The 27,547-nt window shown below is 39.4% G+C and overlaps 1 protein-coding gene across 8 annotated transcripts in view; it reads right to left on the bottom strand.

The window, feature by feature from the left end:
• The window catches only part of GRIK1 (glutamate ionotropic receptor kainate type subunit 1), a 481,020-nt gene extending 453,870 nt beyond the window's left edge, over nucleotides 1-27,150 (bottom strand). For all 8 annotated transcript variants that reach the window (XM_055567715.1, XM_055567717.1, XM_055567716.1 and 5 more), the window contains exon 1: nucleotides 27,033-27,150. In XM_055567715.1, the coding sequence (XP_055423690.1) occupies nucleotides 27,033-27,150 (118 nt within the window). The remainder of the gene's footprint in view (nucleotides 1-27,032) is intronic.
• Between the last annotated feature and the right edge of the window lie 397 nt (nucleotides 27,151-27,547).

Genomic DNA, 27,547 nt, shown 5'->3' with positions numbered 1-27,547 from the left:
GCTGCAATCTCAGTGGCATCAATCTTAGGAAAGAGTAAGTGAGAATCTAGAGACAGATTCCCTTTCATCTCTTGGTGGAGCCTGGGCAGCCTTCTTGGACTTGACGAGGCGCACAGACAGTCACAGGACTGCAGGCTAAGGAGGCAGGCACAGCATGAGCTGGTCCTTGTTGACCTCAGCCTGTCCTGGCCACACCAGCCTTTCTTCAGGTGTCCAAACATGCCAAGAGCACTTCTCTCACATGCTGCCCTCTCACATAGAATTTCCTTTCCTTTACCCGCCCATGTGGCTCATCGTCTCCCACAGCATGCCAGTCGCACCTGCAGGTGCTTGGCTGTGTGACACCATTATCAGTATCTCTCCCGCACAACTCACTTGACCAGTCTCTGTGAATTTCCTTTGTTTCTTTGGTAACATTGAACTCTTCACATTTATGCTCTGTGTTTATTTCTCCCTGGTCTCATCCACTAGCATCCTTGCAGGTGGGAATTGCTTCTATCGCTTTACCAAGGTAGCCCCAGTGTTTGGTTCAGTGTCTGGACATTGAAAGCTATATAGATCAATGAAAAGTCTTCGATACATGAAGAAATGTAAAAACCAGCTGAATTAACTCTTTGTTGGTTAAGAATATAAAATTATTCTTGTCCTGCCATATTTTTAACTGCATTAGCCAAATTTTTACTGAGTTTGAAATATAGTCTGGAATTTTCTCAGGTAAATTTAAGTATATAAAAAAACTGTATAAAGTTAGACATAAAATCTGGAGAAGGAAATGGAAACCCACTCCAATACTCTTGCCTGGAAAATCCCATGGACGGAAGAGCCTGGTGGGCTGCAGTCCATGTGGTTTCGAAGAGTCGGACATGACTGAGTGACTTCACTTTCACTTTTCACTCTCATGCATTGGAGAAGGAAATGGCAACCCACTCCAGTGTTCTTGCCTGGAGAATCCCAGAGACAGAGGAGCCTGGTAGGCTGCCATCTCTGGGGTCGCACAGAGTCAGACACAACTGAAGTGACTTAGCAGTAGCAGCAGACATAAAATCAGTCTTTAACTGCCATAAAAATTTTGCTATGCAAAACATCCAGATTTTATCCATTCAGAATACTGAGAATGGTGAAGTATTGAAAGAACAAGTATTTGATTACCAGAGAACAAAACAGAAGTAAAAGCTGAAAGGACTGATGATGATATAAGAGAAAATAAAAACTAATGATAAAACCTTGGCTAGAGGCAACTGAAAATCACTAGATGTTTAAGATCTACATATAGAAATATTAAAATGTCCTTGTCTTTTTAACATTTTAAGTGGAAATCTGAATAGTACACAATGCAACAGAAGTGAGATATTAGGGGAAAAAGAAGTCGACTTAAGAAATAATGAAACTGCTGATGTGATTGTAAAGAAACTCACCAATATGATGAAAAAGATTACAGAAGTACTTTCAGTCACAAAAGTTATTGAAATTAGAAACTAATTGATAATGGAAGAAATTTCTATAAACTTAGTTAATATATCAGTTATAACAACCTTAAATATGGAGATTCTTATTTCTTGCATGCTTGTGTGCTAAGTCACTTCAGCCATTTCTGACTCTTTGAGACTCTATGGACTGGAGCCCATCAGGCTCCTCTGTTCATGTGATTATTTCCTATGAAAATACAAAGTGAGAGAAAGTATTTGATTATTTGAATTCAGGTCTTTTACCTATTTCAGATTTCTCACATTGATCCAAATAAAACTCTCTTCTTTCCATTTATAAAAATATTTTGGCTTACTCTGTTTACATTGTTCTATGGGTTGATTCGTGTCTTCCTGAATTTTCTCTAAGTCAACATCCCTCTCTGAGACTGTAGCAGCCTGTTCCTGCCACAGAACAGAAGCCTGACATGTGTTTCCTGAACTTATGACTGATCAGTTCAGTTCAGTTCAGTTCAGTCGCTCAGTGGTGTCCGACTCTTTGTGACTCCATGGGCTGCAGCACGCCAGGCCTCCCTGTCCATCACCAACTCCCGGAGTTTACTCAAACTCATGTCCATTGAGTCAGTGATGCCATCCAACCATTTCATCCTCTGTCATCCCCTTCTCCTCCCACCTTCAATCTTTCCCAGCATCAGGGTCTTTTCAAATGAGTCAGCTCTTCACATCAGGTGACCAAAGCATTGGAGTTTCAGCTTCAACATCCATCCTTCCAATGAACATTCAGGACTGATTTCCTTTAGGATAGGCTGCTTGGATCTTCTTGCAGTCCAAGGGACTCTCAAGAGTCTTCTCCAACACCATAGTTCAAAAGCATCAATTCTTCAGTGCTCAACTTTCTTTATAGTCCAACTCTCACATCCATACATGACTACTGGAAAAACCAAAGCCTGACTAGATGGACCTTTGTTGGCAAAGTAATGTCTCTGCTTTTTAATATGTGGTCTAGGTTGGTCATAACTTTTCTCCCAAGTAGTAAGCATCTTTTAATTTCATGGCTTCAATCACCATCTGCAGTGATTTGGGAGCCCAAAAAAATAAAGTCTGCTACTGTTTATGACTGATACAAGGAGTAAAATAAAAAAATAATTCACAACTCAATAGCTTCTTGAATAATTATATAAGCAACATCTATCTCTTGGATGATACTTGCTATCCTACAGCACCGCATCAGTAGAACTTCCAAACATCTAGTATTAAACCAAGATTAAAGTATTAAAGAATTGATGTTTTCTAATTGTGGTGTGGGAGAAGACTCTTGAGAGTCCCTTGGACAGCACGGAGATCAAACCAGTCAATCCTAAAGGAAATCAACCTTGAGTATTCACCAATAGAGCTGAAGCTGAAGCTCCAATACTTTGGCTACCTGATGCAAAGAGCTGACTCATTCATTGGAAAAGACTCTGATGCTGGGAAAGATTGAAGGTGGGAGGCGAAGGGGACGACAGAGGATGAGATGGTTGGATGGCATCACTGACTCGATGGACATGAGTCTGAGCACGCTCAGAGAGATCGTAAGGACAGGGAAGCCTGGTGAGCTGCAGTCCATGGGGTCACAAGGTCGGACATGACTTAGCGACTGAACAATGACAAACCTTCTCATTCAAAGTTACTTTATTTCCAACTGGCTTCTCAACTTTCTCCCCTAAATTAGGTTTTATGAAAATGAAACACCTTCTAAAATGGAACTTACATTTCTGAGCCAGGAAGAACCTCTTTAGGTTATCAAAAACAAGAAGAATGAACTTACAGTAAATAAAAAATGGAATCACTCTGACATGAATTTAATATCTATTTCAAATGAACCATGTCTTTCATGATGTGCATTCACCATTTTTAGGCATCATATAGCGAGGATTTTCTATAAACTTGTTGCCATAAGGTTGATTTAATGGAGCCAAGTCAATATGTGTATGTGGGTGAATGTACATATTTTTTTGAGCATCATAAATTCATATTTTAACCCTTTAAGTGAATAACTTTCTGAAAATTTCCCACATCTGTAATTTCCTGCATGTGTTTTGTGATGACTTTTGAGGAATATTGTCTATCACAAGAAAAAAATTGCCCTAAAAGTTGGAAATCTTGTCTTTCTACTAACTATGTGAAACTCAGTATATCAGCCAATCTCTTAAAGTTTTCTTATATCAGGAATGAGCAAAATGGTTGAAAGTAGCTACCACCTATGGTTGCTAAGTTTTGTGGACTGAATTTTGGTGACATTCCAAATTTCATATGTTGAAGCTCATAGCCCTGGTGAGACTCAGAGGTAGGGCTTTTGGGAGGTAATTAGATTTCGATGAAATCATGAGGGTCAAGCTACCATGACAGGATTCATGGCTTTATAAGAAAAGGGAGAGACTAGAGGTCTCTCTATGTATCATGTGAGCATACAAGGAAATAGTCATCTGAAAACCAGGAAGTAGGCTCTCACTGAACACCAGCTCTTCTGGACCTTGCTGGACCCTGCTGGGACCTTGATCTTGGACCTCTTAGCCTCCAAACTGTGAGTAATAAATGTTTATTGTTTAAGTCATCCAGTCTATGGTATTTTGTTATAGCAGCCTGAACTAACTAACACACCAAGAAGATGATACAAATTTTCTTCATTCACCACAAATACTTATGGATAAATAAAGTAGTGGTAACAGTAATGACAATTAACATTTTTGAGCATTAACCTTGTCCCTGACACTGTGCTAATCACTTTTCACATATGAACTCAGTTAACTTCAAAAGCCCAGTGAAGTATACTTAATCAATCCCATTTTGCAAAGAAAACTGAAGCAAAGAGGAGCCATACAATTTGCCCAACATCCCACCCACAGTGAGATGTGAAGCTGAGATTTAGATGTAAAAAAATGTTAATAATCAGATGCTTCTGTCACTTCATATTCACCAATGCATGTTACATCTCTTCTATTTAAGTTGAAAGTATTTGAAGGTAAAAACAAAGTCACATTTTTCTGACATCTTTCATAGCACATAATCATGCCAGGGAGGGGTGTCAATGTTTATTTACCAAGCATATTTATTAAAGTGAACTTGTCCTGGAAACTGACTGAAATTAAGCAAATAAATGTCAGGAAGCAATGCATATATCATATTATTAAAATGACATTTCAAGGAAAACCTAGCCAGAATGGTTGTATATAAATAGAAAATGTCTGATATACATATTAAATGGCACCTTTATTGTATCCTTATGGTTTCATTGTCCTATCCTAGCCCATTTGCATATGGCACTCTCATAGGATGTGGTGGAAGAGTGTTTAATGAAGTTGTTCTTTATACACATGTGGCAAGTTAAGAGAAAGGTATGTGATAGGAAATTAACTCCTAGGGTTTATCAAGACCTGTAGGTCAAGACCAATCTACCAACCCTAGGACTGACGGGGAAAGGGGAGGGAACACTGAGATGCTCAGGCCTTTAGGAGACAGACTCCCAAAATGAGCTGAGACAGGTGGAGGAGGGACTTAGGCACTGACGGTTCACAGAGAATCAGTGGGGAGGGAGTCTAGGAGACAAAATTTAAGTCACATGCTGTTCCTGTCTTTCCTCCTGATGGTGCTTCCCATTAGCCAAAAGCAACAGCAAGTTGGAAGGCAAGAGAATCTTTGATACAACTCCTAAAGTTCAAAGGCGATCAGTGAATGATGAAGAGTGGATCTGGAGAAGCAAACAGCAATTATCCATCATAGCCTCTGGAGAAGATGGTCTCTGACTGCAGGAAATGTGGCCATTGATCTTGGAAGGTTAGTGAATAGGCACACAAGATGTAATCCAGGCTTTCTTCAAGAAACAGTACAGCAGTCTATAAGTAGGGGCAAATCTTACAGTATTCCACAAGGGCACACTTAGCACACTCGGGATGTGCTATGTCTTCTTGAGCCTGGGAATACAAAATGTATATTCTGGGCCCTCTTTGCCTTAATTCCTCCCTGAGCAAAGGCAGCCAGCCCTGTCTGAGCAGCGTATAGGAGAATCAAGAGTTTTCCAGAACACAGTGCTTGCTGTCTACCTGATTTCACTGTGTAGATTGAATTTAACAAACTTCTACTTGACTAATTCTCAAACTATATACTTAAATGGCTTCTCCTCTGTTATTAAACGTAAGATGCCTAACCCTATATGGTGTTCTGCAAAGGTTCAGTGTGCTAAGACAGTCATGCTTGAGCAGGACCAAAGTGCTAGGGCAGTACACCCACCAGGTGGCGCTAGTGGGAAAGAACACGCCTGCCAGTGCAGGAGATGGAAGAGACACAGGTTTCATCTGTAGGTGGGGAAGATGCCCTGGAGGAGGGCATGGCAACCCACTCCAGTATTCTTGCCTGGAGACTCCCCATCAACAAGAGGAGCCTGGCGGGCTACAGCCTATGGGGCCGCAAACAGCTGGACACAACTGAAGTGACTTGGCATGCAGGTACATGCATTAAATACTGACGATCTCTCTGTGCCTCAGTTGGCTTAATTCATAAAAACATAAAAGCGAGAATCCTTCTTGGATCTAAAATTCTTTGATTCCTTGTGTTCTTTGACCAAAGATGGAGGTGGAGAATGGGATAAAAATATTACAGAGATAAGAGAATTCTCCCAGAGGCAGAATAAGATGAGAGTTAACAAAGATTTAGGCAAAGAGAAAGGTGTGTGTGTGTGTGTGTGTGTGTGTTTTCTTTTCTTATGAGTTTTGATGAGGCAGAAATTTCCTCCTCTATTCTTTTGTTCAGCATCCTTCTGGGGATGATCAGAGCATTCTACTTCATTTCTCTATGTCATCAAAGAGCAGATTTAAATTTTATCTTTGGGGGAGACAGCTATTGGTTATATAACTGGCTATGCATTGTAACTTTAACCTCATAATATCCTTATTTTTCCTACTACTGAAAAGAGTTACTGGAAAGGTATTACTGCACACACCCAGCCAAACAAAAAGCAGTGGTAAAAGAACTAAGTTGTCACACTGCTTTCCAACCTTGCACTTCCCCATATGCTGTACCCCTGCTCAGAATATTTGTTTTCCTCATCAACACTTCTCATATAGATTTAAACTCTCTCTCTCTGTGTATACATATAATTATTATTTTTTTTTACTCTGGGGAAATTCTGGACCTTCTTAAACCTTGTCAGTTTCTCCCATTAAATGATCTCATAAACCATGACCCTCTCCTTCATAATTTTTCCACTTTGCAATTAAATATTTACTTCTGTGATCAGTGTATTTGTGTCCATATGCCTTTTCTACACTGCAAGCCCCATGAAGACTGATCGTCTATTGTAGTCATTAATGTCTATAACCAGTGGTCTGCCTTGGAGAGTCACTGAGTCGGGGGGACAATGGAGATTGAGATGATCAGATGGTGTCACTGAATCTCCGGACATGAATTTGAGCAAACTCCGGGAGACAGTGAAGGACAGGGAAGCCTGGTGTGTTGCAGTCCATGGGGTTGCAGAGTCGGACACAGCCTTAACGACTGAACAACAGCCTTCTTATACACAATTTGAAAACTGACTGCAACGTCTGCTTGTGTTTCAGATGGACATATTCTCAGAAGTGGCACCACAGATGCTGGCCAAGGGAAGCGTTATCAAAAGCTAAGTCCCTGACTCATTGCAAAATATGACCATGGTATGTAGCCTGTGTTTATCACATCTGAGAATGTGTGCTTGAATGTTTTATTTATTTTTTTCTGAAATAAGATTTCCAAAGCATCTATAGGAAGCCTCTAGTAGAAATGTGTTCCTATCTCCATTTTAGAACTGTTCAGCCTCAGTACTGTTGGTATTTCTGGGCTGGTTAGTTTTTGTTGTGGGGAGCTATTCTCTGTATTGTAGGATGTGAAGCAACATTCCTGATTTCTACCCACTAAATGCCAGTAACAGCTTCCCTCCCGCCAAGTTGAAGCAAGCAAAAATGTCTCCAGATATTGCCAAATATCTCCTGGGGAACACAAATCCTACCCAGGATTTTGAATATCACGGTTGTGGAGGAAAAACCTGAAAGATTCAAACAAATATATCCATGTGATGGAAAAGTGCTATTGAAATACTAGTATGTAGTTTTTCCAATACACTTCACAATCAAAAAGAATGGTTGGCATGTTAGTCCTCATTCCATGGCCCCTAAGAGCATTATTCATTCAAATTACTGCCATTCTTAATGGTTTTATTTTGCAGATTCAAAAATATCTTAATCTGTACTCACTCCCTAGGGGTTTTCAAGTAAAAATTGAGTCTTTATAAGTCAAATAAATCAAGAAATAATAGGCCAGCATAGGTCAGACTTCTCATATCTAAAATTTCACTCAGGTTCCCTATGCTTTTAATTAAGACTGTTGGATTTGGTTTGGTTTCTCTGGACAGAAACACACTTTAATACAGTTATGCAAATTAATATACAGGAAAAGCCTGCAAAATAGAATGAGGCAAAGTTCTAAGAGAAATGAGATTGTAGCAAATTGAGAATTTTAAATTAACTATTACTCACAACATGGTTTTGTATTTCTTCTGATACCCAATGCTTATTACCCTACAGTAGGCTAGGATTAATTTTGAAAATAAGTGGATTTATTACCGTTTCTTTTGATGACACACTAAAATAGTCCTCCTGGGTGATACTATCGTTCTGTACATAAAAGCAGATGAAGGAAATGTGGGCAATTATACAAATATAGATGATGCTGGCAATAAATCCAACAATGTACACACAAAAGTTATTTTCCCTTGTTGAAAGTAAAGAAAGTGAAGTCGTTCAGTCATGCCAGACTCTTTGCGACCCCATGGATGCCTGCACCAAGCTCCTCCGTCCATGGGATTTTCAAGGCAAGAGTACTGGAGTGGGTTGCCATTTCCTTCTCCAGGGAATCTTCCCAACCCAGGGATCGAACCCAGGTCTCTCACATTGTAGACAGACGCTTTACCGTCTGAGCCACCAAACTGTTTCTCTATTGACTTGACTTTGAGCATGAAATCTGGCCTCAATTTCCACGTCAACAAAATGGTTATATTAGGTTATATATAACAAAATGGTTATATTAGGAATAACTACCTTCTACTTTGGAGTAACAATAAAGATATGATATATAAATACATACTTCATATAATTTGTGTCCAAAAAATCATATTTAAATTTTAGGATGCAATTGATAAAACCACTAACATGTTTTAATTTTGAAATAAGTTACTTATATATTTGTTTATTTCTTCAACACATGCCAAACATTGTGGGAAAAATAATTTCTGTGATTGAATAGCACCAATTTCACAATTATTATTTTACAAATGTTTATCTTTGGCTGAGTGCCAAAGAATGGATGCTTTCAAATTGAGGTGGGAGAAGACTCTTGCAAGTCCCTTGGACAGCAAGGAGATCAAACCAGTTAACCCTGAGAGAAATCAACTTTTCTTTATTGAGAGGACCATTGCTGAAGCTGAAGCTCCAATACTTTGGCCACCTGATGTGAAGAGCGAACTCATTGGAAAAGTGTCAGCTGATGCTGGTAAAGATTAAAGGCAAAAAGAGAAGAGGGTGGCAGAGGATGAGATGGTTGGATGGCATCATCAACTCAATGGACATGAGTTTGAGCAAACTCCAGGAGAGAGTGGAGGACAGAAGACTCTGGCGTGCAGCAGTCCACGAGGCTGCAAAGAGTAAGACATGACTTCCTGACCAAACAACAACAAGCATACCCTTCTAGTGTTCTTCATATTAAAGCCTAATATACACTTAGGCTTTCATTATACAGAAATGGCTGTGTCTTAAACAATGTTGCATGGATCCTATGAATACCAGGGGAAGCAGTCTTAGAGGAAATATTAAAAATATGTATTAAGACCAACTCAAATACATTTATTTTCATTTTCAAACCAACTTTCTTCATGCTTCCATGTTAAAATTTATCTTTCCTTAAATTATTCTTTAAAATACGTAGAAACAGCCCTTTGTTGAAAAAAGCCAACAAATAAATAACCTAAGGTGCAATCCCGTTACCTTTGCTGCTATATTCCTCACTCTTTTTTGACTTAATTGTAATTTTGGGGTCCTATGTGTGCATACCCCTAAATGAATCTCCTTGCTGAGCAGCTTTTGGGGATAATATGTAGAAAGGATTGAAGAAAAAATTTTAATAAGAAAAAAATCTTAAATGTTAGGGTTTGGTACTTAAGACCAGACTGCTGGATATAAAATGGTTTTCTCAAATTCACACTAGCCAGAAAGTGATCACTTTTTGGCTATTTCACCAGACTTTATGTGTTTCTGATTTGCAGGATTCTGTGCCATTTGGGTGTGTTTAGTTGTGTGTGTGAATGGGTCTTTCCATCTGTAATTTTACAACAGTTCCTTTCGACTGTGACCCCTGCTGTCTGCAGATTTATAAAATGTAATGCTATTTAAATGGTCATAAATGGATACCCAATGTGACATTTTTTCTCTTTCAAAGGCCCTGAAGAAGTCGCTCCATCCATTCCTGAATATTACTTTTTGGTAGAAATGCCAGTTTCTAGCTTTTCTCGGACAGCTGTAATGGGGAAAATTCTACTTCTGTATAATTTTGTATGTATTGCATTCACATTAATATTTGATGGAGAGGAAACTAGATAATGATTGCAAAAAATGAAACTTTGGCAATGATAAACAAGTGAAATAGAAGGAAGCTACCATTAATTCAATTTGTAGCTCACCTTGTCATTTTACAGAAGTGACAGGAATCTTTAGTTTTATCAAATTATTTTTCAGCTCAAAGTGTAGTAGTATGGGTTTAGAAATAAAATATATCATGAGGTTTTAATGAGTGTTTCCTTTCTCCCAGAAAAAAAGGTGAGAAAGTTTTAAAATTTAAAGTTTTCTTCAAGAACCACAGAGAAAGATCAAAACCTGAAACCAAAATCACACAATGTTTCAGGTTTTGCTTGCTTGTTTTTAAATTTGAAAATCATTGCAGTGCTTCAGCATATAGAATCTAAAGAAATTGGGACAAATTTGACTTTTGGGACACAGACTGAAAAACAAGATTTGAAGTTGTTTCTTTTCACCCTTGTAGAAGCAATGGTCCTATATCATGAAATAGGCTTTTCTAGGAAAAGATGATTAGAGTTATAAAGGAGTATTTGAAAGGTTCAGAGAAGAAATGAAACATGTAAACTTTATTCGTGACCAGTATATGCCAAGCAGATTCTAATTAAAACCAAAAATAGCAAAGAGCACAACAGATAAACAATTATAAAACAAAATCTAAGAAAACAAGATACTCCAAAAATTGGTAAATTATTTTCTGAACAGTAGATATATATATATATGTATATATATATGTATGTATGTTTATTGTCATGAAACAGTGACCTCATGAGACAACAAGTTTTATTCTATGTTTGCTGTGAGAAAAATAAAAGGGGGCTAAGATCAACTGCTCTGAAACCCAAATCATCTTGGTGGACAGATTATACTGAATATACTATTGGCTTATAGATGACCGTATAGCAGGTCAGGGTGTGTACAATTCCCATTCACCTGAAAAACACATTATTTACATTTGATGTCTCAAAGAGATTTATGTTTCCTTCCTTACTCCTATTTTTTTTTCTTTTCATAACTCTGATCAATGCTTGATGACGTTTGCAGCCTTGTCCTCCAGTACAGACAAATACATTGTAATTCAATGTGATAAACTCAGAACGGTTTTCTGAATAACACTTGGGTCCAGGTGTTTTGGTCTTAAGGAGGTATCTTGTTTAGGTTTCCTAATTTCATAGAAAGGTCTCATTCGTACCTTCTGATTTGTATGACCTGCTTTTCACCAGAAACACATACTTTGCCACAATCTGCTATCCCTGCTGCTCACCTTCCAATAACGCTCAGATTCAAGGATCAATAGTAATGGATAATTGTGAAGTGATAGGCAGTCCATCCATTCCCCTGATATTACAAATTTCCGTCTTGGATCAAACCACACTACTTGACATTTCCATTCCAGGACGTTTGACAGAATTATTTTTGTTATTATTTGGTGTCTGGTCGTAGAGCTACACTGAGCACTTTATAACAAACAAATGGATGGAATGCACTATTTCATCATGAGAATGGTATCAACAACATGACATCATTTCCCTTCATTCAGATCATAGGATATATTTCTTTCATGTTTTGTAATGTAAAAACCTTTAATTTGTCTAAGCTACTGTACTCTGGGACTTTGTGATTTGTCCTGTTTCCCTTCTTACTTCTGCTACAAGAAAGCTCAGATAAAGCATTCTGGTCCAGTTTTGGCATCTTCTCGAGGACATTGCCCCTGCTTTATTTTATTTCACCTTTACCTCCTCTTCATTATTGTATTTTTATCAGGTTGTAATATATGCATTTCTGTAAGCCTTTGAAATAATTTTGTAAGACAAGCTATAAATATGAGAATGAACAAATGAATAAGCAAACAATGGGAAGTGTGATAAAACATAAATTAAAACTTTTTCCTCTGAAAGGAAAAGAAAAGGTCAAATGCTACTCTCAGAATCCAGAAGTCAATTTGAAAGATAACTTTATATGAAACAAAAGGCAGTGTAGACCTCAGGAATAGTACAGCAAATTTATTTTAATATCCTCTCCAGGAATTGTTTACTGAATTTGTTTTTTATAAGCATCACATTAATTACTCATTCCACCTCCCTTTCCGATATCTGATACAGAGCTGGGAAGATGAATCCCAAAGTTCCACACCATAGCCAGCCTTTCTGATTTTTCATGATATTTCAAAAAGTCAGCAATAGATACTACCCTAGACAGTCATCCCTTGTATGCTCATGCATTAAATCTAACCAAAGGCTAAGGGTCACTTAAATTAAAGAAGCAAATCATACTGTTGGTACTTCACTGGTGGCTCAGATGATAAAGAATCTGCCTGCAGTGCAGGAGACCTGAGTTCAATCCTTGGGTCGGGAAGATCCCCTGGAGAAGGGAATGGCAACTCACCTCATTATTCATGCCTGGAAAATTCCATGGACAGAGAAGCCTTGTAGGCTACAGTCCATGGGGTCACAAAGAGGTGGACATGACTGAGCGACTAACACTTTCAACTTTCAATAATGTTAGTAATAATGCTAATTATTCATTTGTAATTTTTATTTCTAGTTTTTTTTTTTTTTTGGAAGAGTCTTATCAGATATGAAGACTCATCTGTAACCCAAATAAATGTAAGACAAGTTGACCAGAAATGCTTGGATCACACAAAGTTGGAAAAAAAAATCTAAAGATATGTTAGATTTTTAACATATTTAACAGCTTTTTGTTAAGATTTCTCTATTGATATTTTTCTCACATGTCAGAATTTCTCTGGATTTTACTCTTTCAGTAGTTATCACCACCTGGACTGTATACTTCACCTCCATTTCTCTGGTCTACCTTCTCCTTTGATACACATCTCAAAACATAACTTCTCAGAGCATCCAGATTTAAAGACACCACACTGATAGTTCTATGACCCATGTATTCTGGAACTTCTATGTATTTTACTGGTTGATTACAATACTTCATTGATTTAAGTATAGATCTTTAACAAATCTCAAATGAGTTGAATGAGAAAAATAAAGTTGCAATAAAGTATCATTGAGATTCAGGATGGGCTGCTTTTATTTCTGGGATCTCAATGCTCTCTTTTATTAAATGAGAAAGTTGGGTGTTATGGTCTTTGAAGTCTCTGCCTTGTCTTAAGTACTATTATTTTAAATTTATTTATACATGTATGTATATGAATTTTATTTGCATATATGTCACATGAAAGATATTTTTATATTTATATGCTTTTTATAGCCTGTTGAAAGGAACTTCTGGGTCTGATTTCCATTTACCTTTTGGCTATGTAGCAAAAGCAAAACCTTTTGGCTATGTATCCTGGAAGAGGATGCTACATATATCAAACTGATGCTGCTAAGTCATTTCAGTCATGTCTGACTCTGTGCGACCCCAGAGACGGCAGCTCACCAGGCTCCCCATCCCTGGGATTCTCCAGGCAAGAACACTGGAGTGGCTTGCCATTTCCTTCTCCAATGCATGACAGTGAAAAGTGAAAGTGAGGTCGCTCAGGTTGTCTACTTGAAAGTTATACAGTTGTGTCCGACTCCTAGCGACCCCATGGACTGCAGTCTACCAGGCTCCTCTGTCCATGCGATTTTCCAGGCAAGAGTACTGGAGTGGGGTTCCATTGCCTTCTCTGAAATATTAAACTAGTAATAGTTTAATAATTCTTTACAACATTTTGGGGTGTTTACAACATTTTGGGGTGTTTCCTACTAAATCATTTTCTTCCTTAAGATATTTATTTTGTACCTTAATACGGATTCTTTTCTGACAAATGATCCTAGATGTAGCAAAAGTATTATCAGCCCTATTGTGTTAATTGGGCCCTATGCTCAGTTGTGTCCAACTCTTTGTGACCCTGTGGCTGTAGCCTGCCAGGCTCCTCTGTCCATGGGAATTTTCAGGCAAGAATACTGGAATGGGTTGCCATTTCCTACTGTAGGAAAGCTTCCTGACTCAGGGACCAAACCTGAATCTCTTGTATCTCCTGAATTGGCAGGCAGATTCTTTGCCACTAGCACCACCTTGATGTCATTAAATCTTGATGTTCAATCTGACCAATAGGGATATTCCCATAGGTCACTGAACAGATGTTTCAAAAGCCCTTGTAGCCTAAGAACATTTGTCATGGTCGTGATCCCTATGCCCCCCTCTCTACTTTTCTCTCTGTCTCCCAACACCACCAGTCATAAACAGGGTGTTTATCACCCTTGGGGCTTTCCTGGTAGCTCAGTTGGTAAAGAATCCCCTGAAATGCAAGAAACCCTGGTTCAGTTCCTGGGTTGGGATGTTCCCCTGGAGAAGGGGTACATTATCCACTCCAGTATTCTTGGGTTTCCCTGGTGACTCAGATGGTAAAGAATTCACCTGCAATGCAGGAGATGTGGGTTCATCCTTGGTTGGGAAGATCTCTTGGAGGAGGGTATGCAACCCACTCCAGAATTCTTGCCTGGAGAATCCCCCTGAACAGAGGAGCCTGGCAGGCTACAGTCCATGGGGTCACAAAGAGTCAGACACGACTGAGCAACTAAGCACAGCACAGCACATCACCATTACCCTTTCCAAGTTATTTTGAAATGCAGTAATTAGCTTCATACATGATATTTCTCCAGGTCAAATAAACAAAGCATAGAGAAAAACCTAAACTGGAATTTTAATATATATTTAGGTACTTATACACGACTATATGTATATTCGGAGAAGGCAATGGCACCCCACTCCAGTACTCTTGCCTGGAAAATCCCATGGACAGAGGAGCCTGGTAGGCTCCAGTCCAAGGGGTCGCTAAGAGTTGGACATGACTGAGCAACTTCACTTTCACTTTTCACTTTCATGCATTGGAGAAGGAAATGGCAACCCACTCCAGTGTTATTGCCTGGAGAATCCCAGGGACAGATAAGCCTAGCGGGCTGCCGTCTATGGGGTCGCACAGAGTTGGACACGACTGAAGCAACTTTTAAGCATATGTATATTATATATAGTAATATATATAATATATGTGGTAATGTGTGGGTATGCAAATGCAATACATTAATATATACTAATTATATAATTATGATATAACACATACCATATAATAATTAGACTTTAAAAACCTAGACTTTCTTCTGCAAAATGCAGAAAACTGAAATGTACAAAGTTTGCTTTTATTGTTGCTTCTTTTGTTATCTTAATTTTTGAAACAGCTATAAAATATAGTTTAAACATAATTTAAAAAATAGTTTCAAATCATAGTTTAAACATATTTTAAAAAATCACCCTAGTGCTTAAAGCTTCAACATTAGAGTTCAGATAAATGTGTGGCACTCTAAGAATCCAGATCTGTTTCCCTTCTTTGCAGGATGGAAACTTCGAGTTGAGACAGACAGTCAGTAGAACCCCTGGGATCTGAGGTACATAGAGCCACATACAGTTGTGTTCTCTGTGAGTACAATCTGCACGTTTTGCAGTTTAAGGTACATAAATGAGAATGGAGATGGAGGCATTGTGTTCTTGAACAGAAAGGGCCTGAGATAATTGGGGCCTGGAGATAACTTGAGGCTGATTGCTGCTATGTGAACCATGGATTTCTCCTTAATGAGGTGCTGGGTAAACGGCCCACTTCAGAAACCAGACAGAGAACTGCTGCGTCTCAAAGGGTGAAAGTGAACCATGGTGGGCTCTACGATTGTGGTTGTGGGCAGTGGATGCCTGGAGTTAGAGGTCAATACCTGGGTTTAGACAGAACCATCACATCACAGTGGATGTCTTGGACAAACAACAGCAAACTCATCTCCCTGAAGGACAGGGAGGGGTCTTTGGTCTATGTAGAGAAAAGGAAGAAAGGAGAGCTCTTGAAATTTACATTTTAAATTGAAAGTGAAACCTTGCTGTGGTCCTGGTGGATACAGGGGCTTGTGTGCCTAGTCAGGTTTAATTTCAGGGAAATGAATAAAGTCCCATTTCCACACATGTGATGCCGTGGCTGTAAGTGCTAAGTACAGAGGTGTTGCATATCCTCATGAGGTTTCTCAGTTCAGACCAATGACCATAAAGCAGAACCAACACTCTAGAGGGAACTGAGGGCGAGGCTGGGCTTAACCGTTGCCCCCTGTACTTTGTTTACCATCAGCTTCCTCAACTGAGGAAATGGGCTTATTTAAAGGTTAGGAGACATGGCCAAGCTAACAATCACCAGAACTGGAAACATTCTCATTTTGGTGAGCTTTGCACTCTGTCAAACTGCATGCAAAGGGACTGCTAGCATAATCTAGAAAGTACAGAATGGTGACTTTAACCATTCATTTTTAAATTAGGCAAGGACAAGTAATAGGAATCTAAATTAAAAAAAAAAAATTCACCTGTAACTCACCATATTCACAAAACAAATGGACTTTGTTTTTCCACCTTAATTCTTCGAGTTATCTATAAGCAAGGATGAAATGTAAACATTCCCAATCCAAGATATGTAAAATCATACACTACTTCCTAAGCAGTTTTCATTTTAAGGCCTACATTTTACCATAAGGTTTACATTTAATAGATCCTTCTTTCTTGAGTTTCAACTATTCCTTTCTTAACCATTCCTTCCTGTTGATTTAGTCGATTTACAATCATTTATAAAGGTTCTTGCCAATTCGGTAAGCTTGTATAAAAACAGCCTTAGAGTTCAAATATATCCTGAATTAAAAGAAACACACACTGCCCAGAATTCAGAAGGTAAATGAATATTGCCCTTTAGACTCAAAAGATAGAGCTCTCTGACTAGTCCGTTTTTAGGAGATACAGTAACATCTTATATAATATAAACACAGGCAGGTCATCAGAATGCAGCTTCTGTTTATGGTTCCCCAAAGTATGCAATCCAACAGTTTAGAGGCTTAAATTTTTTAAAAAAGAAAAGCTTTAAAAGTTGTAATTGAGTCTTCACAATGAAAAAGAAAAACATTTGATTTTTGCCATCCTTTCTCCAATTTGAATTACAAAGTACTGGCCCTGGGAATTAAGTATTGATTTTTAAAGACATATTTAGACAGTTTTGCTAAGAAAAGGAACCATGCAAATGGTTTGCTATGAGAATTCATTCTAAGACATCCACACTTAAAGCCTCTAGCAGAGTATGTCACAATGCTTGAATCAATATTCAAAGTTAAATTTTGTTTAATTAAGTACAGAAAGTACATAATTGCTGAAAACCTAGATGCTAATAGATTGAAACAGCTAACACCTGATTTTCTATAAACCCATAGCAGAATTCTAAAGAAGACATACAAGCATCACATTTTATCAATAGCAATTTTTATATAAAGTTTATTTCCTTAATGATTTTTCTGATATTATATTCTGTTGTATTTATTTTAATGATACTCTAGAAAACTATGTGGCATATTCTATGGAATTGACAATAGGTTTTCTATTTTCCTTGATGCAATTAGTTATAGACTTTTCTGTACTACAGAGAGGTAGGAACAGTTTATAGCAGAAGAGATCTTGATATGGGTTGAGGGTTTTTTTTTTAATAGACTTTACATATTTATTTTTTAGAACAGTTTTAGACTTATATCCAGAGAAATTCTCTTATACTCCACATCTAGTTTTTCCTATTATTCACAACTTTATATGAGCCTGCTGCTGCTGCTGCTGCTAAGTCGCTTCAGTCGTGTCCGACTCTGTGCGACCCCATAGACGGCAGCCCACCAGCCTTCCCCTCCCTGGGATTCTCCAGGCAAGAACACTGGAATGGGTTGCCACTGCCTTCTCCAATGCATGAAAGTGAAAAGTGAAAGTGAAGTCGCTCAGTTGTGTCCGACTCCCAGCGACCCAATGGACTGCAGCCCACCAGGCTCCTCCGCCCATGGGATTTTCCAGGCAAGAGTACTGGAGTGGGGTGCCATTGCCTTCTCCTATATGAACATAGTGCACTTAAAATTAATGAAACAGTATTGATACACTATTATTAAGTACAATAGTATGCGTTTTTATTCAAATGTCCTTCATTTTCACCTAATATCCTTTTTTCCTTCCAGGATCTCATTCAGAACATCCAATCACATTTATTTATCATGTCTCCTTAGACTTCTCATGGCTGTGGCAATTTCTCAGATTTTGTTTATCATGACCTTGAAAGTGTTGGCAAGTATTGGCCACATATTTTGTAGAATGCCTTCTATTGCTATTATCTGACATTTTTCTCATGTTTAGAGTGGGGATCTGAATTTTGGAGATGAAACCCAGATAAGAAAAGTGCCATTTGCCTTATCACATCAAAGGTACATACTATCAATATGAATTATCCATAGTAACACTGACCTTGATCACTTGGCTCATTTGTTTCAGAGATATGTCTCTTCTCCCTCATTTTTTAATTTAATCATTTATTTATATCAGTATAAATTCAAGGTCATTTATTTTATACTTTGGTTATAACCCACGTTTGGTTAGACGTGGTGAACTGGAGAGGTTTAGGTTCACCAGACAGAGATGCTGAAAGGGAAGCAGAAAATCGTAATAACTTAGAGCTTTCAGAGCATGACTGCCCTGCCGGCTCCCGTGGTGAAAAGTCAGCCTGGAATGCAGGAGCCCTGGGCACAAAACCTGGGTCCAGAAGATCCCCTGGAGGAGGAAATGGCAACCCACTCCAGTATTCTTGCCTGGAGAATTCCATGGACAGAGGAGCCTGGCAGGCTACAGTCCATGGGGTCTCAAAGAGTCAGACATGACTAAGGGACTGACACTTTATAACCCAATACTATTTTTAAAAAAATGTTTGCTCAAATTATTCCATTTTTGACCTTGGGAGCCCAGTACTAGATACCTGTGAACCTTTAACACACTACCATCAGTGGGGTTTTTGGACCACTTATTTCTCTGGTATTACAAGATACTCCATGACCATCTCGTGTATTTTTTCGTCAGTCCCAAAAGTGTCCACGTCCACAAGGATGCCTGGGTGCCCATTGTGTTCATTGCTACTGGAGTGTCATTGTCTATTGTGAATACCAACTGGTTTATGAGTTGAGTTTTAATTGATCAAATACTGTACATGTCTCACCTTAATATAGTCTATAATCTTTGACTTGATCAGTGAAACAAATAATGCATTTTAATATAGTTTTCATTTTGCATATTTAAGAAAAAAATAAGTGGTAGTGAACTGCCAGTCTCCAAATTGATCACTGATGACAAGAGTAATAATTAATCACTAGATTTCTATTAAATAAAAATAAATTATAGTATAAAGCATACATTGGTGAGTTCCTTTGGAAACATTTTTCAGTCAGAATTTTAGTGTTAATAGGCTTTTATACGTTATTTTATTTTGTGTTTTGCTTTTCCCCAATCAGCAGTTAACTAGTAATTTATCAAAAGATGTAAGATAGGCTAATCTTTCAAAAGTGTTCAGCCAACTAAGGTACCTAATAATATAGCAAAATAATTTAGGGGTTAAAAGAAAGTGCTTTTAATGCTGTATGGTGTTTTTGTGAGATTGTTTTGTGGTTAATAGGAATTTACTCTTAATTTAGTCAACGTCATTGTTTCTTAAGTACACCTGGTAACTAATCTTATCTTGTATTGAATAAATATGTTAACATAACATTGTACAAAATTACATTTTAAAAACCCTTAAATTTTGAAAAAGAACAAAAAGAGAGTAAAATATCACCCAAGTCACACAGGGATTTTTATGTTTTAGTAGCTTACAAGTTACATAAATACAAAATAGCATATTTTTACCTCTTTACTATTTTCCCCTCAGGGTAAACCTGAGCTTTCCATTTGACTTGCAATTACTAGTATTAGAATGTTAATGTAATTAGAGTTTAGGTTTTTCCAGTTTAATATGACAACTTGATCTCAATAGAAAATCAAGATGAGAAATTTATTTAGTTCATGTAGCTGGTGTACATTCCTTTTTATTTAAATGTTTGCATTTCTCTATGAAAATTTATCACAAAAAATCAGATACACATTTAAAAAGTATATAGTTTGAGTTTAAATATAAAAAGAACTTTAACTTACTACAAATTATATTCTTAGAAAAAATATTATAAAACTGATATATTTTTTCCATTTAAAAGAATGCTAAAAAAGTAAGCCTAAAAAACAAAAACAGGAAAATGGCCCCATATCACATTTTAAGCTAATAAAAATGATATACCTTCAGAATAGGCAATGTGGTTTTTAAAAATGTTTTCTTCATAATACAGAACAATCTAAACATTTTAAATCTATTCTTAAAGCTTTTAAAAAAGATATTCTGAAGTAAGGAGTGGACAGAATTTGGGTAAGACTGAAGAAGCAGCAGGATGTGTGCTCATATGAGTTTTGATGTATATATACTGACAGTTCAATGGTCTTAATGCCCAGTGTTTCCTTAAATATGTTCTGGGCAGCATGAGTTCAGTAGGACCTTAATGGTTGTGATTTAAGTAAGGGTCTTCTGATGATTAAACTGTGGGAGATACCATATTAAACAACAACAAAACACAATTCTTTGTGCAGAATTACAAACAACCTTTAATATGTAAACCTGCCCCATGAATCTCTAAAGGAGAGCATTTTCCCATGCTTACTTAACCAGACAAATAAATTATTCTTCAGCACGAAACTCCTACCCTGTTCATTAACCAAAAGAAAGATCAGGCTGAGGAGGTACCTGCGTTAACCCTAACACAGGTCATACATTTCACATATGATATCACTTTTCTTCTTTGCAATGAATCCATGAGTTTGTTATTATTATTTATCCTTCTATAACTAACACAATACATTAGTAATTTTCTTGAGGCCAATTAGAAAAAGGTAGTTAGAAATATGACTTCCCTTTCACTTGTAGTTCACCATTCTTTCTTTGAGCTGAAATAATTTCTGGAAAATTTTAGCATATAGATAAAATATGTTACATTTTCTATGGATAATTATCTGTGAAACAATAAAAGAGGATTAAGAGGCCATTGGATAACTCACCAGCACTTCAATTGCTTGTACTTTTTAATTGCTTGTATAATCTCATTAAAAATAGTGTGTTGGCTAGATATTAGGCAACAAGGTTCCCCTCCAACTAGATTATCTCCCTGAACCCCTTCTTATTGAGAAATTATGGGGAGTCCAATGATAATATCAGCTTTCCTTTTTGACAAATGTCTAAAGTATACTCAAATATAAATCACATTAACTTTGCTTTATGTAGTTATTGCTGAATAACTAACAGCAACAGTTCATTTCTCTGATACTTTTTGACTTCAGCTTAGTTTAAACTGTGGTTTAACTGACATACACAAGTCCATTTACAATACAGTATAATTTAATGCAAGGGGCTTGAAACTTGAGATTGGAATGTCTAGCTCCAGAGCCCAGCATTCCTACTAACTAGCACTGGAATTTAGGCAAAGTCACAAAGCCTTGGCCTTCTCAAAACTGGAGATTAAAAGCCATATAGGAAAAGTGCTGCAAGTCAGGTTTACACAGTATAAATATTAGACCTGTAAAATCTATTAGACCTGTAAAATCAATATTAAAGAAAAAGGTGATTTACGCAGATAATAAGGCAAAAGATCTGCTCATTTGCAGAAATACGTTCACATTATCCAGAGACTCCTTTTTTATCCTCTATCAGATAGCTTCTCCTCCAGATTTTTCTCCCAGGGTCAGTGGAGTTTTAAAGTCAATGATGACATCAGCATGCTTTCTCAGGGTGAAATCTACCTCAGGGCCAAATAGATCTTCCTAAACAGAGGCAGGGATTTCTGCTCCAGGTTTGGCAGCATGAATCCACTCTGTCTGTCCTCTGTGCATTTGAAGGCTTGGACTTATTCCATGTGGACTATGCCATGGATATAATAAACTGAAAGCAGAAGATGAATGGAGAACTCTCCAAGAATAATGCTGCTGCTGCTAAGTCGCTTCAGTCGTGTTCGACTCTGTGCGACCCCATAGACGGCAGCCCACCAGGCTCCCCTGTCCCTGGGTTTCTCCAGGCAAGAACACTGGAGTGGGTTGCCATTTCCTTCTCCAATGCATGAAAGTGAAAAGTGAAAGTGAAGTCACTCAGTCGTGTGGGACTCTTAGCGACCCCCTGGACTGCAGCCTACCAGGCTCCTCCGTCCATGGGATTTTCCAAGCAAGAGTACTGGAGTGGGGTGCCACTGCCTTCTCCAAGAATAATATCTGACACTAAAACATTAAAAGTGTCTTCACTGAAGGCCTTATGAAAATTTTCCATGGTGACATAGATTGTAAACCATTAGAGTATAAGAATTAAACAGCCAGGTGCATTTTGTTCACTGTGGCATGCCCTGCGTGTGTCTGGCTCACAGGGGTGTGTGCTTAGTTGCTTAGTTGTATCCGACTCTTTGCGACCCCATGGACTGTAGCCTGCCAGGTTCCTCTGTCCCTGGGGATTCTCCTGGCAAGGATACTGGAGTGGGTTGCCATGCCCTCCTCCAGGGGCTCTTCCCAACCCAGGGATCCAACCCAAGTCTCCCACATTGCAGGGGGATTCTTTACCATCTGAGCTACCAGGGAAGCCCAGCTCATAGGTGAGGAAGCACGTAATAAATATTTGTCTGTTGAGTGAAGAATGAATATTAAGATGACAAATAATTCATTTTGTGATGGCAGAATAAAGTTGTGAGCTTTTGTACACTGCAGCAAAAATATGAATATGCAGTGTTACTTTGAACTTTGGGGATATTTATGATTAAATATTTAAAAAATAATGCTATAGTCAACTTGATGGTTGAAATAAAATACATTTGGATCTCTCTTGGAGAAGGAGATGGCACCCCACTCCAGTACTCTTGCCTGGAAAATCCCATGGACAGAGGAGCCTGGTAGGCTGCAGTCCATGGGGTCGCGAAGAGTTGGACATGACTGAGTGACTTCACTAAGGAGATAAAAACATTTGAACAATAATATTGCCATGTAAATTTCCATTCTATTCACATATTCCACAATATTTCTCTTTGTATACTATATTTAATTACATAATAGTAATACACTGTATTTCTATAGTGGTTTGTTTGCAAATAACAAAAAACATAGTTTATTTGATCCTCCCCTGTGAAATAGGAAAAGTAGATATCATTACTACAAATTCACAGGTAAAGAGATACGGGCTCAGAAATATTAAGTGTCATAAACATATACCACACTACTTGTTAGGTCCCTGTTTAGAAAACAAATTTCAATGATAATAATTTTTAAAATGTTCAAAAGGACTTCCCTGGTAGCTCAGTGGTAAAGAATCTGCCTGCTGACGCAGGAGACATGGGTTTGATCCCTGATCTAGGAAGATCAATGCTGAAGAGCAATTAATTCTGTGCACCACAAGCTGCTGAGCCTGTGCTCTGGAGCCTAAGAGCCACAACCAGAGAAGCCACCACAATGAGAAGCCCAGGCACTGCAACTAGAGAAAAGCCCATGCAGCACCGAAGACCCAGCACAGCCAAAAAGAAATGAGCCAAAAAATAAAAATTCGTTTAACAAATTTAAAAATTAAAAACAATTACAAAGCAACTCATAAATCCATAGACTGCTTATATCCCTTCCCTTATCTATTTTCTGTACTTTTACCAATGACATTGTGAGGTTGCAATTGCTTTAATTTGATTTTTCAGATGCAAACAAAAGCCTGTGAGAGAGAATGTCTTGCTGAGACACATTTCTAGTAAGTCTTAGAGGTGGGACCCAAGCCTGGGATGTCTGACAACAACCATGTGTCAGAAAGCCTGGTGGCCCAACTCGTAACTCTTAAATGCTAAGCTAACCACCACCTCTGTGATTGGGTATGTTGAGATGATACATTAAAATATACTATGCAAATATTTAATCCTGTTACTATTGTTATTAGAAATATGCTACATCTGTCCCAGAAATTACATATGCATATAGAATTGTTTTTCTTTTACTTTTGTCCACTACTGGTGGTACCCACCATCTACTCAGGTCACCTAGACCCAGATTTAACTATTGGTTATCTGGCTATGTAACAGAGATGTCTGTCACCGAAGCATGTGTGTGTGATTAACTGGCTGTTGACAAACACTGGGGTGGGAGACAGAAAGACAGGAATAACCCCAGCGTGCCCTAGAGAACTCCCTGCCTCCGGCCATTATTTCTCTTCCATGCTGGCTGTTGTGGAACCTCTGAAAGATAGTTAGGAGTAATGCTTAGGACCTCTTTGCCCTATAGAACCCCCTTTATATATATTATGTTTCAAGATTGTAAACTTTTCAACAGACATCCACAATATGCATGAAAACCATGCATAATACACACTCAAGACATCTCTAATTCTTAGGATGCGTGAATTTTCTGTTAAATTTTATCCCTTTCATTCATTTTTTTTTTCTCAATGGCTGAAGTTTAAGCAGACACTTTTGCAAGAAAAGTAGATGTGTAATTAATTCATCCAAGATTCAAGTGCTTCCTCACAGTGCAAAGTGCCAGACATCTATGTTTTACTTGGGGATATTTCCAGTTATTGGAACACTTGTAATACTAATGCAAGTTAATGATGAAGTGTCCCTTTTTGTTGATTGGTTGATTGGTGGGTTGGTTAGATGGTTAGTGGTTTGTTGAAAAGAGGAAGGAAAGATAAGAAGTGAAAAATAGTGTGTTTTCATTCTTCTCTTTCCTTTTCTCAACACACACACAGTGGCTCAGTCCCCAACTCCTTTGATATTTCATACTCACTGTTGGACTTGACTGACATAAGAAACTCACTGTAGAGAGGCAGGTTTCCACTGAGCTAAAGCCAGTTTCCATGGTGCCGAAATGTGCATTTAAAAGTAAGCATGGTCCTTAGGTGCCTACAGGGTGGTGTTCATGCCAAGCACAGGTCACAAAGGAGCCAGAAGAAGTAAGATGTTTGTCCTGCATATAAACAGCACCGGGCTAGCTATTTCACTTTATGCATTTTGGTTCCCATTTAGAAAAAGAAAATCTCATTATCGTGCAGCATATATTTTAAGGTTGGTGAATCACGTTGGGTTGTTCTAACTCTGAAAACTAATTTAAATGGATGAGTGTGATTGCTTGGAGCTTAGGTAAATAATCAGATCTGTGAATATATATGTCCTAACATACTTTCACATCCCCTCCCGAAATTCCTTTAGATTTGGGTGATATAGGAGAGGAAAGTTCTTTCTTAAGATTATTGTACAGGAAGGGGAAACTGTTGGCTGGCATACCTTATTCTAGAGTGTCTAAATTTGTCTTTTTTAAGATATATAAAATATATGCAAAATACCAATTAAGTTAATGAACACTGGAAATTGTAACACACTCATTGTTTACGCTGTGTTATTCATAGGAGTGAACAACCCTAGAGTGTGTAGGGTTGATTGCATCCCCCTTCCCCCCAAAAAAATAAGTAAAAGAGAAAAAAAAAGATTAAAAATATTTAAGGTTAAAACATAACTAAGGTGAAGAATATTTTAGCTATGAGTGGTACTTTTTCTAGAAGAATCCTTTGGGACTTCTTAAATGAGCAGTCTAAATCATCCATTAAAATGTGCATTATCATAATTTAGAGAAAGACATCTGCGGTAAAAGTTAGTATTTGAGATCTTTTCTGTCCTTGAAAAACAGATCCCATGTGCCTAGAGAAAATGCATTTCAAAATAGTAAACTTCCATTTTTATATATATTTTTTAATTTTCAATGGGGATATTCAGTGACAGGAACTAGGTTCTGAATCTTTGAAAAGAGATGCGTTCATTTCAGAATTAATAAAGTTATTGAACAATTTCAGCCATTTTAGTGGCATTATGAAAGAGTGCCCTGGATGGTTCCATGCACGTTCGGTCAGTTCCTGGAAAGGGTATAAGTTAGAAGTCCTCGGAGATGAAGACCTCAGTCTTGGTGCCTACAGTGAGAAACTGGAAAAGCTGGGAGCCCCGCGTGGTGTCAAGACTTCACCTGCGGCTCTCCACCTTCACTGGGTCTTTAAGAAGCCCAGTAGGTTGGGGGGAGAGGACCAACTGAGAACTAAAGGAATAGAAATTGGTTTTAGTGTGCCAGGGAGAGCATTAAAGTAGTCAACCAGCTTTTTCAACCCAAAAAGCCGCTCAGAAATCGCTCTGTGCCTTCACAGACCAGACCTTGGTGGCGGGTGCTGTGTGTTTAGGTCCCTGAGTCCACACACTAGCAAAGATCCCTCTCTCCCTTGTTATTATCCCACCCTCCTTATGCGGCCCCCGGGTCCCTATCCTCAGTCTTGCAGTCTCCTTTTATCCCACCTTGAGATGGAAGTCCAGAGTCTTCCAGCGACTTACCCTGACGGTTTGGATAGTGCTCAGTGGCACGCAGGTGGGGCAAACTGGGGAGAGGGTGGAAAACTTAGGGGCCGGCTCGCGGCGCTAACTCTACGGTCCTCCTGACTCCTCGAACCCTCAGCCAGAAGTCAGACCCCAACTCTGCCCCACTCGAACGGAACCCTCCAGACTCCTCGAGCAAGAACCCAACTTAAGAAAACTTGAAGGATCGGGGTGAGCAGACGCAGGGAAGTCCCCGCATCCCTAGTGGTCCCCAGTTGGACTCCTGAGATCTGGGCATCCCGCGGATACCCAGAGACTTGGTTGCCAGGACCCCCCGGGCGTGCATCTGGACAGCGCGATGCCTGCCGAGGCGCAGAGGAGAAGCTCATCTCCCAGCCCAAACCCACCGCCTGCAGCCCCCCACACTCAGAGTAGCGAGCCGGTCCAGGCAAACCTGGGTCGCTGGCTCTCTTGCCCGCGTTCCTGGAGCCCCGATTTAAAAAAAAAGAAACCCGCCAACTGTACTCGCGGGGAAGCCCGGCACTGGCCAGGAGGGAAGCGGTGACGCGGCTTCTTTCCCGGAGCCTCGGGTGGGCACTGACCTCAACCAGCCCCCAGCTCCTGCCCCCCGGACCGATGCGCGCTCTCTCGCTCCGGGACCCCGCGGCGCCCGCGCTGGCCGCGGGGAGCCACCGCGTCCCCAGAGCGGGCCTCCTGGAGCGCTCCCCCGCCCCGCGGGGTTCACTCACCGATCCGGAGTACTTGCGGGGCGGTCTGCGGGAGGACCGAGCCGAGGAAATAGAGAAGCGTCCAGCCAGCGTCCCTGGTCCTCAGCCTGGGCTGGGCGAGGAGTGTGCGGCGCTCCATCTTCCTGGCTTCTTAATTCATGCCGAGACCCAGCCGCCGCCGCTCGCCCTGAAGATGCTGCCCGCTGGGCTCGGGTCCCTGCCTCATCCTCCCTGGGATGCTAACGCGGTGGTACCCAGCGCGCTCCCCTGGCGGAAAGAGCTTGAGGGAACCTGCGTGGGATGGCGGAGCCGGCGGGCGACGCTGGGCTCGCTCTGGGCTTCTGGCTTCTGCCGCTAGCCCATCACCGTTCCTCGTCCTCCTCCTCCATGGGCCGCGGGTCTCGGAGAAGCCGCGCGCAACTGCTCCCGGAGCCGAGAGACCAGCCGGGGAAAGTTGCTGCCCCAATTCGCCGGAACGTCTCCCTCATTCGTCCTCGGGTCAGATGAGAAAGTGGGGTGGCGGCAGGGATGAGGGG

This window comes from Bubalus kerabau, chromosome 2 (assembly GCF_029407905.1).
Source record: "Bubalus kerabau isolate K-KA32 ecotype Philippines breed swamp buffalo chromosome 2, PCC_UOA_SB_1v2, whole genome shotgun sequence".
NCBI lineage: Eukaryota > Metazoa > Chordata > Mammalia > Artiodactyla > Bovidae > Bubalus > Bubalus kerabau.
Note: the sequence above shows the minus strand (reverse complement) of the source record. Positions and strands in the feature narration are given on the sequence as shown.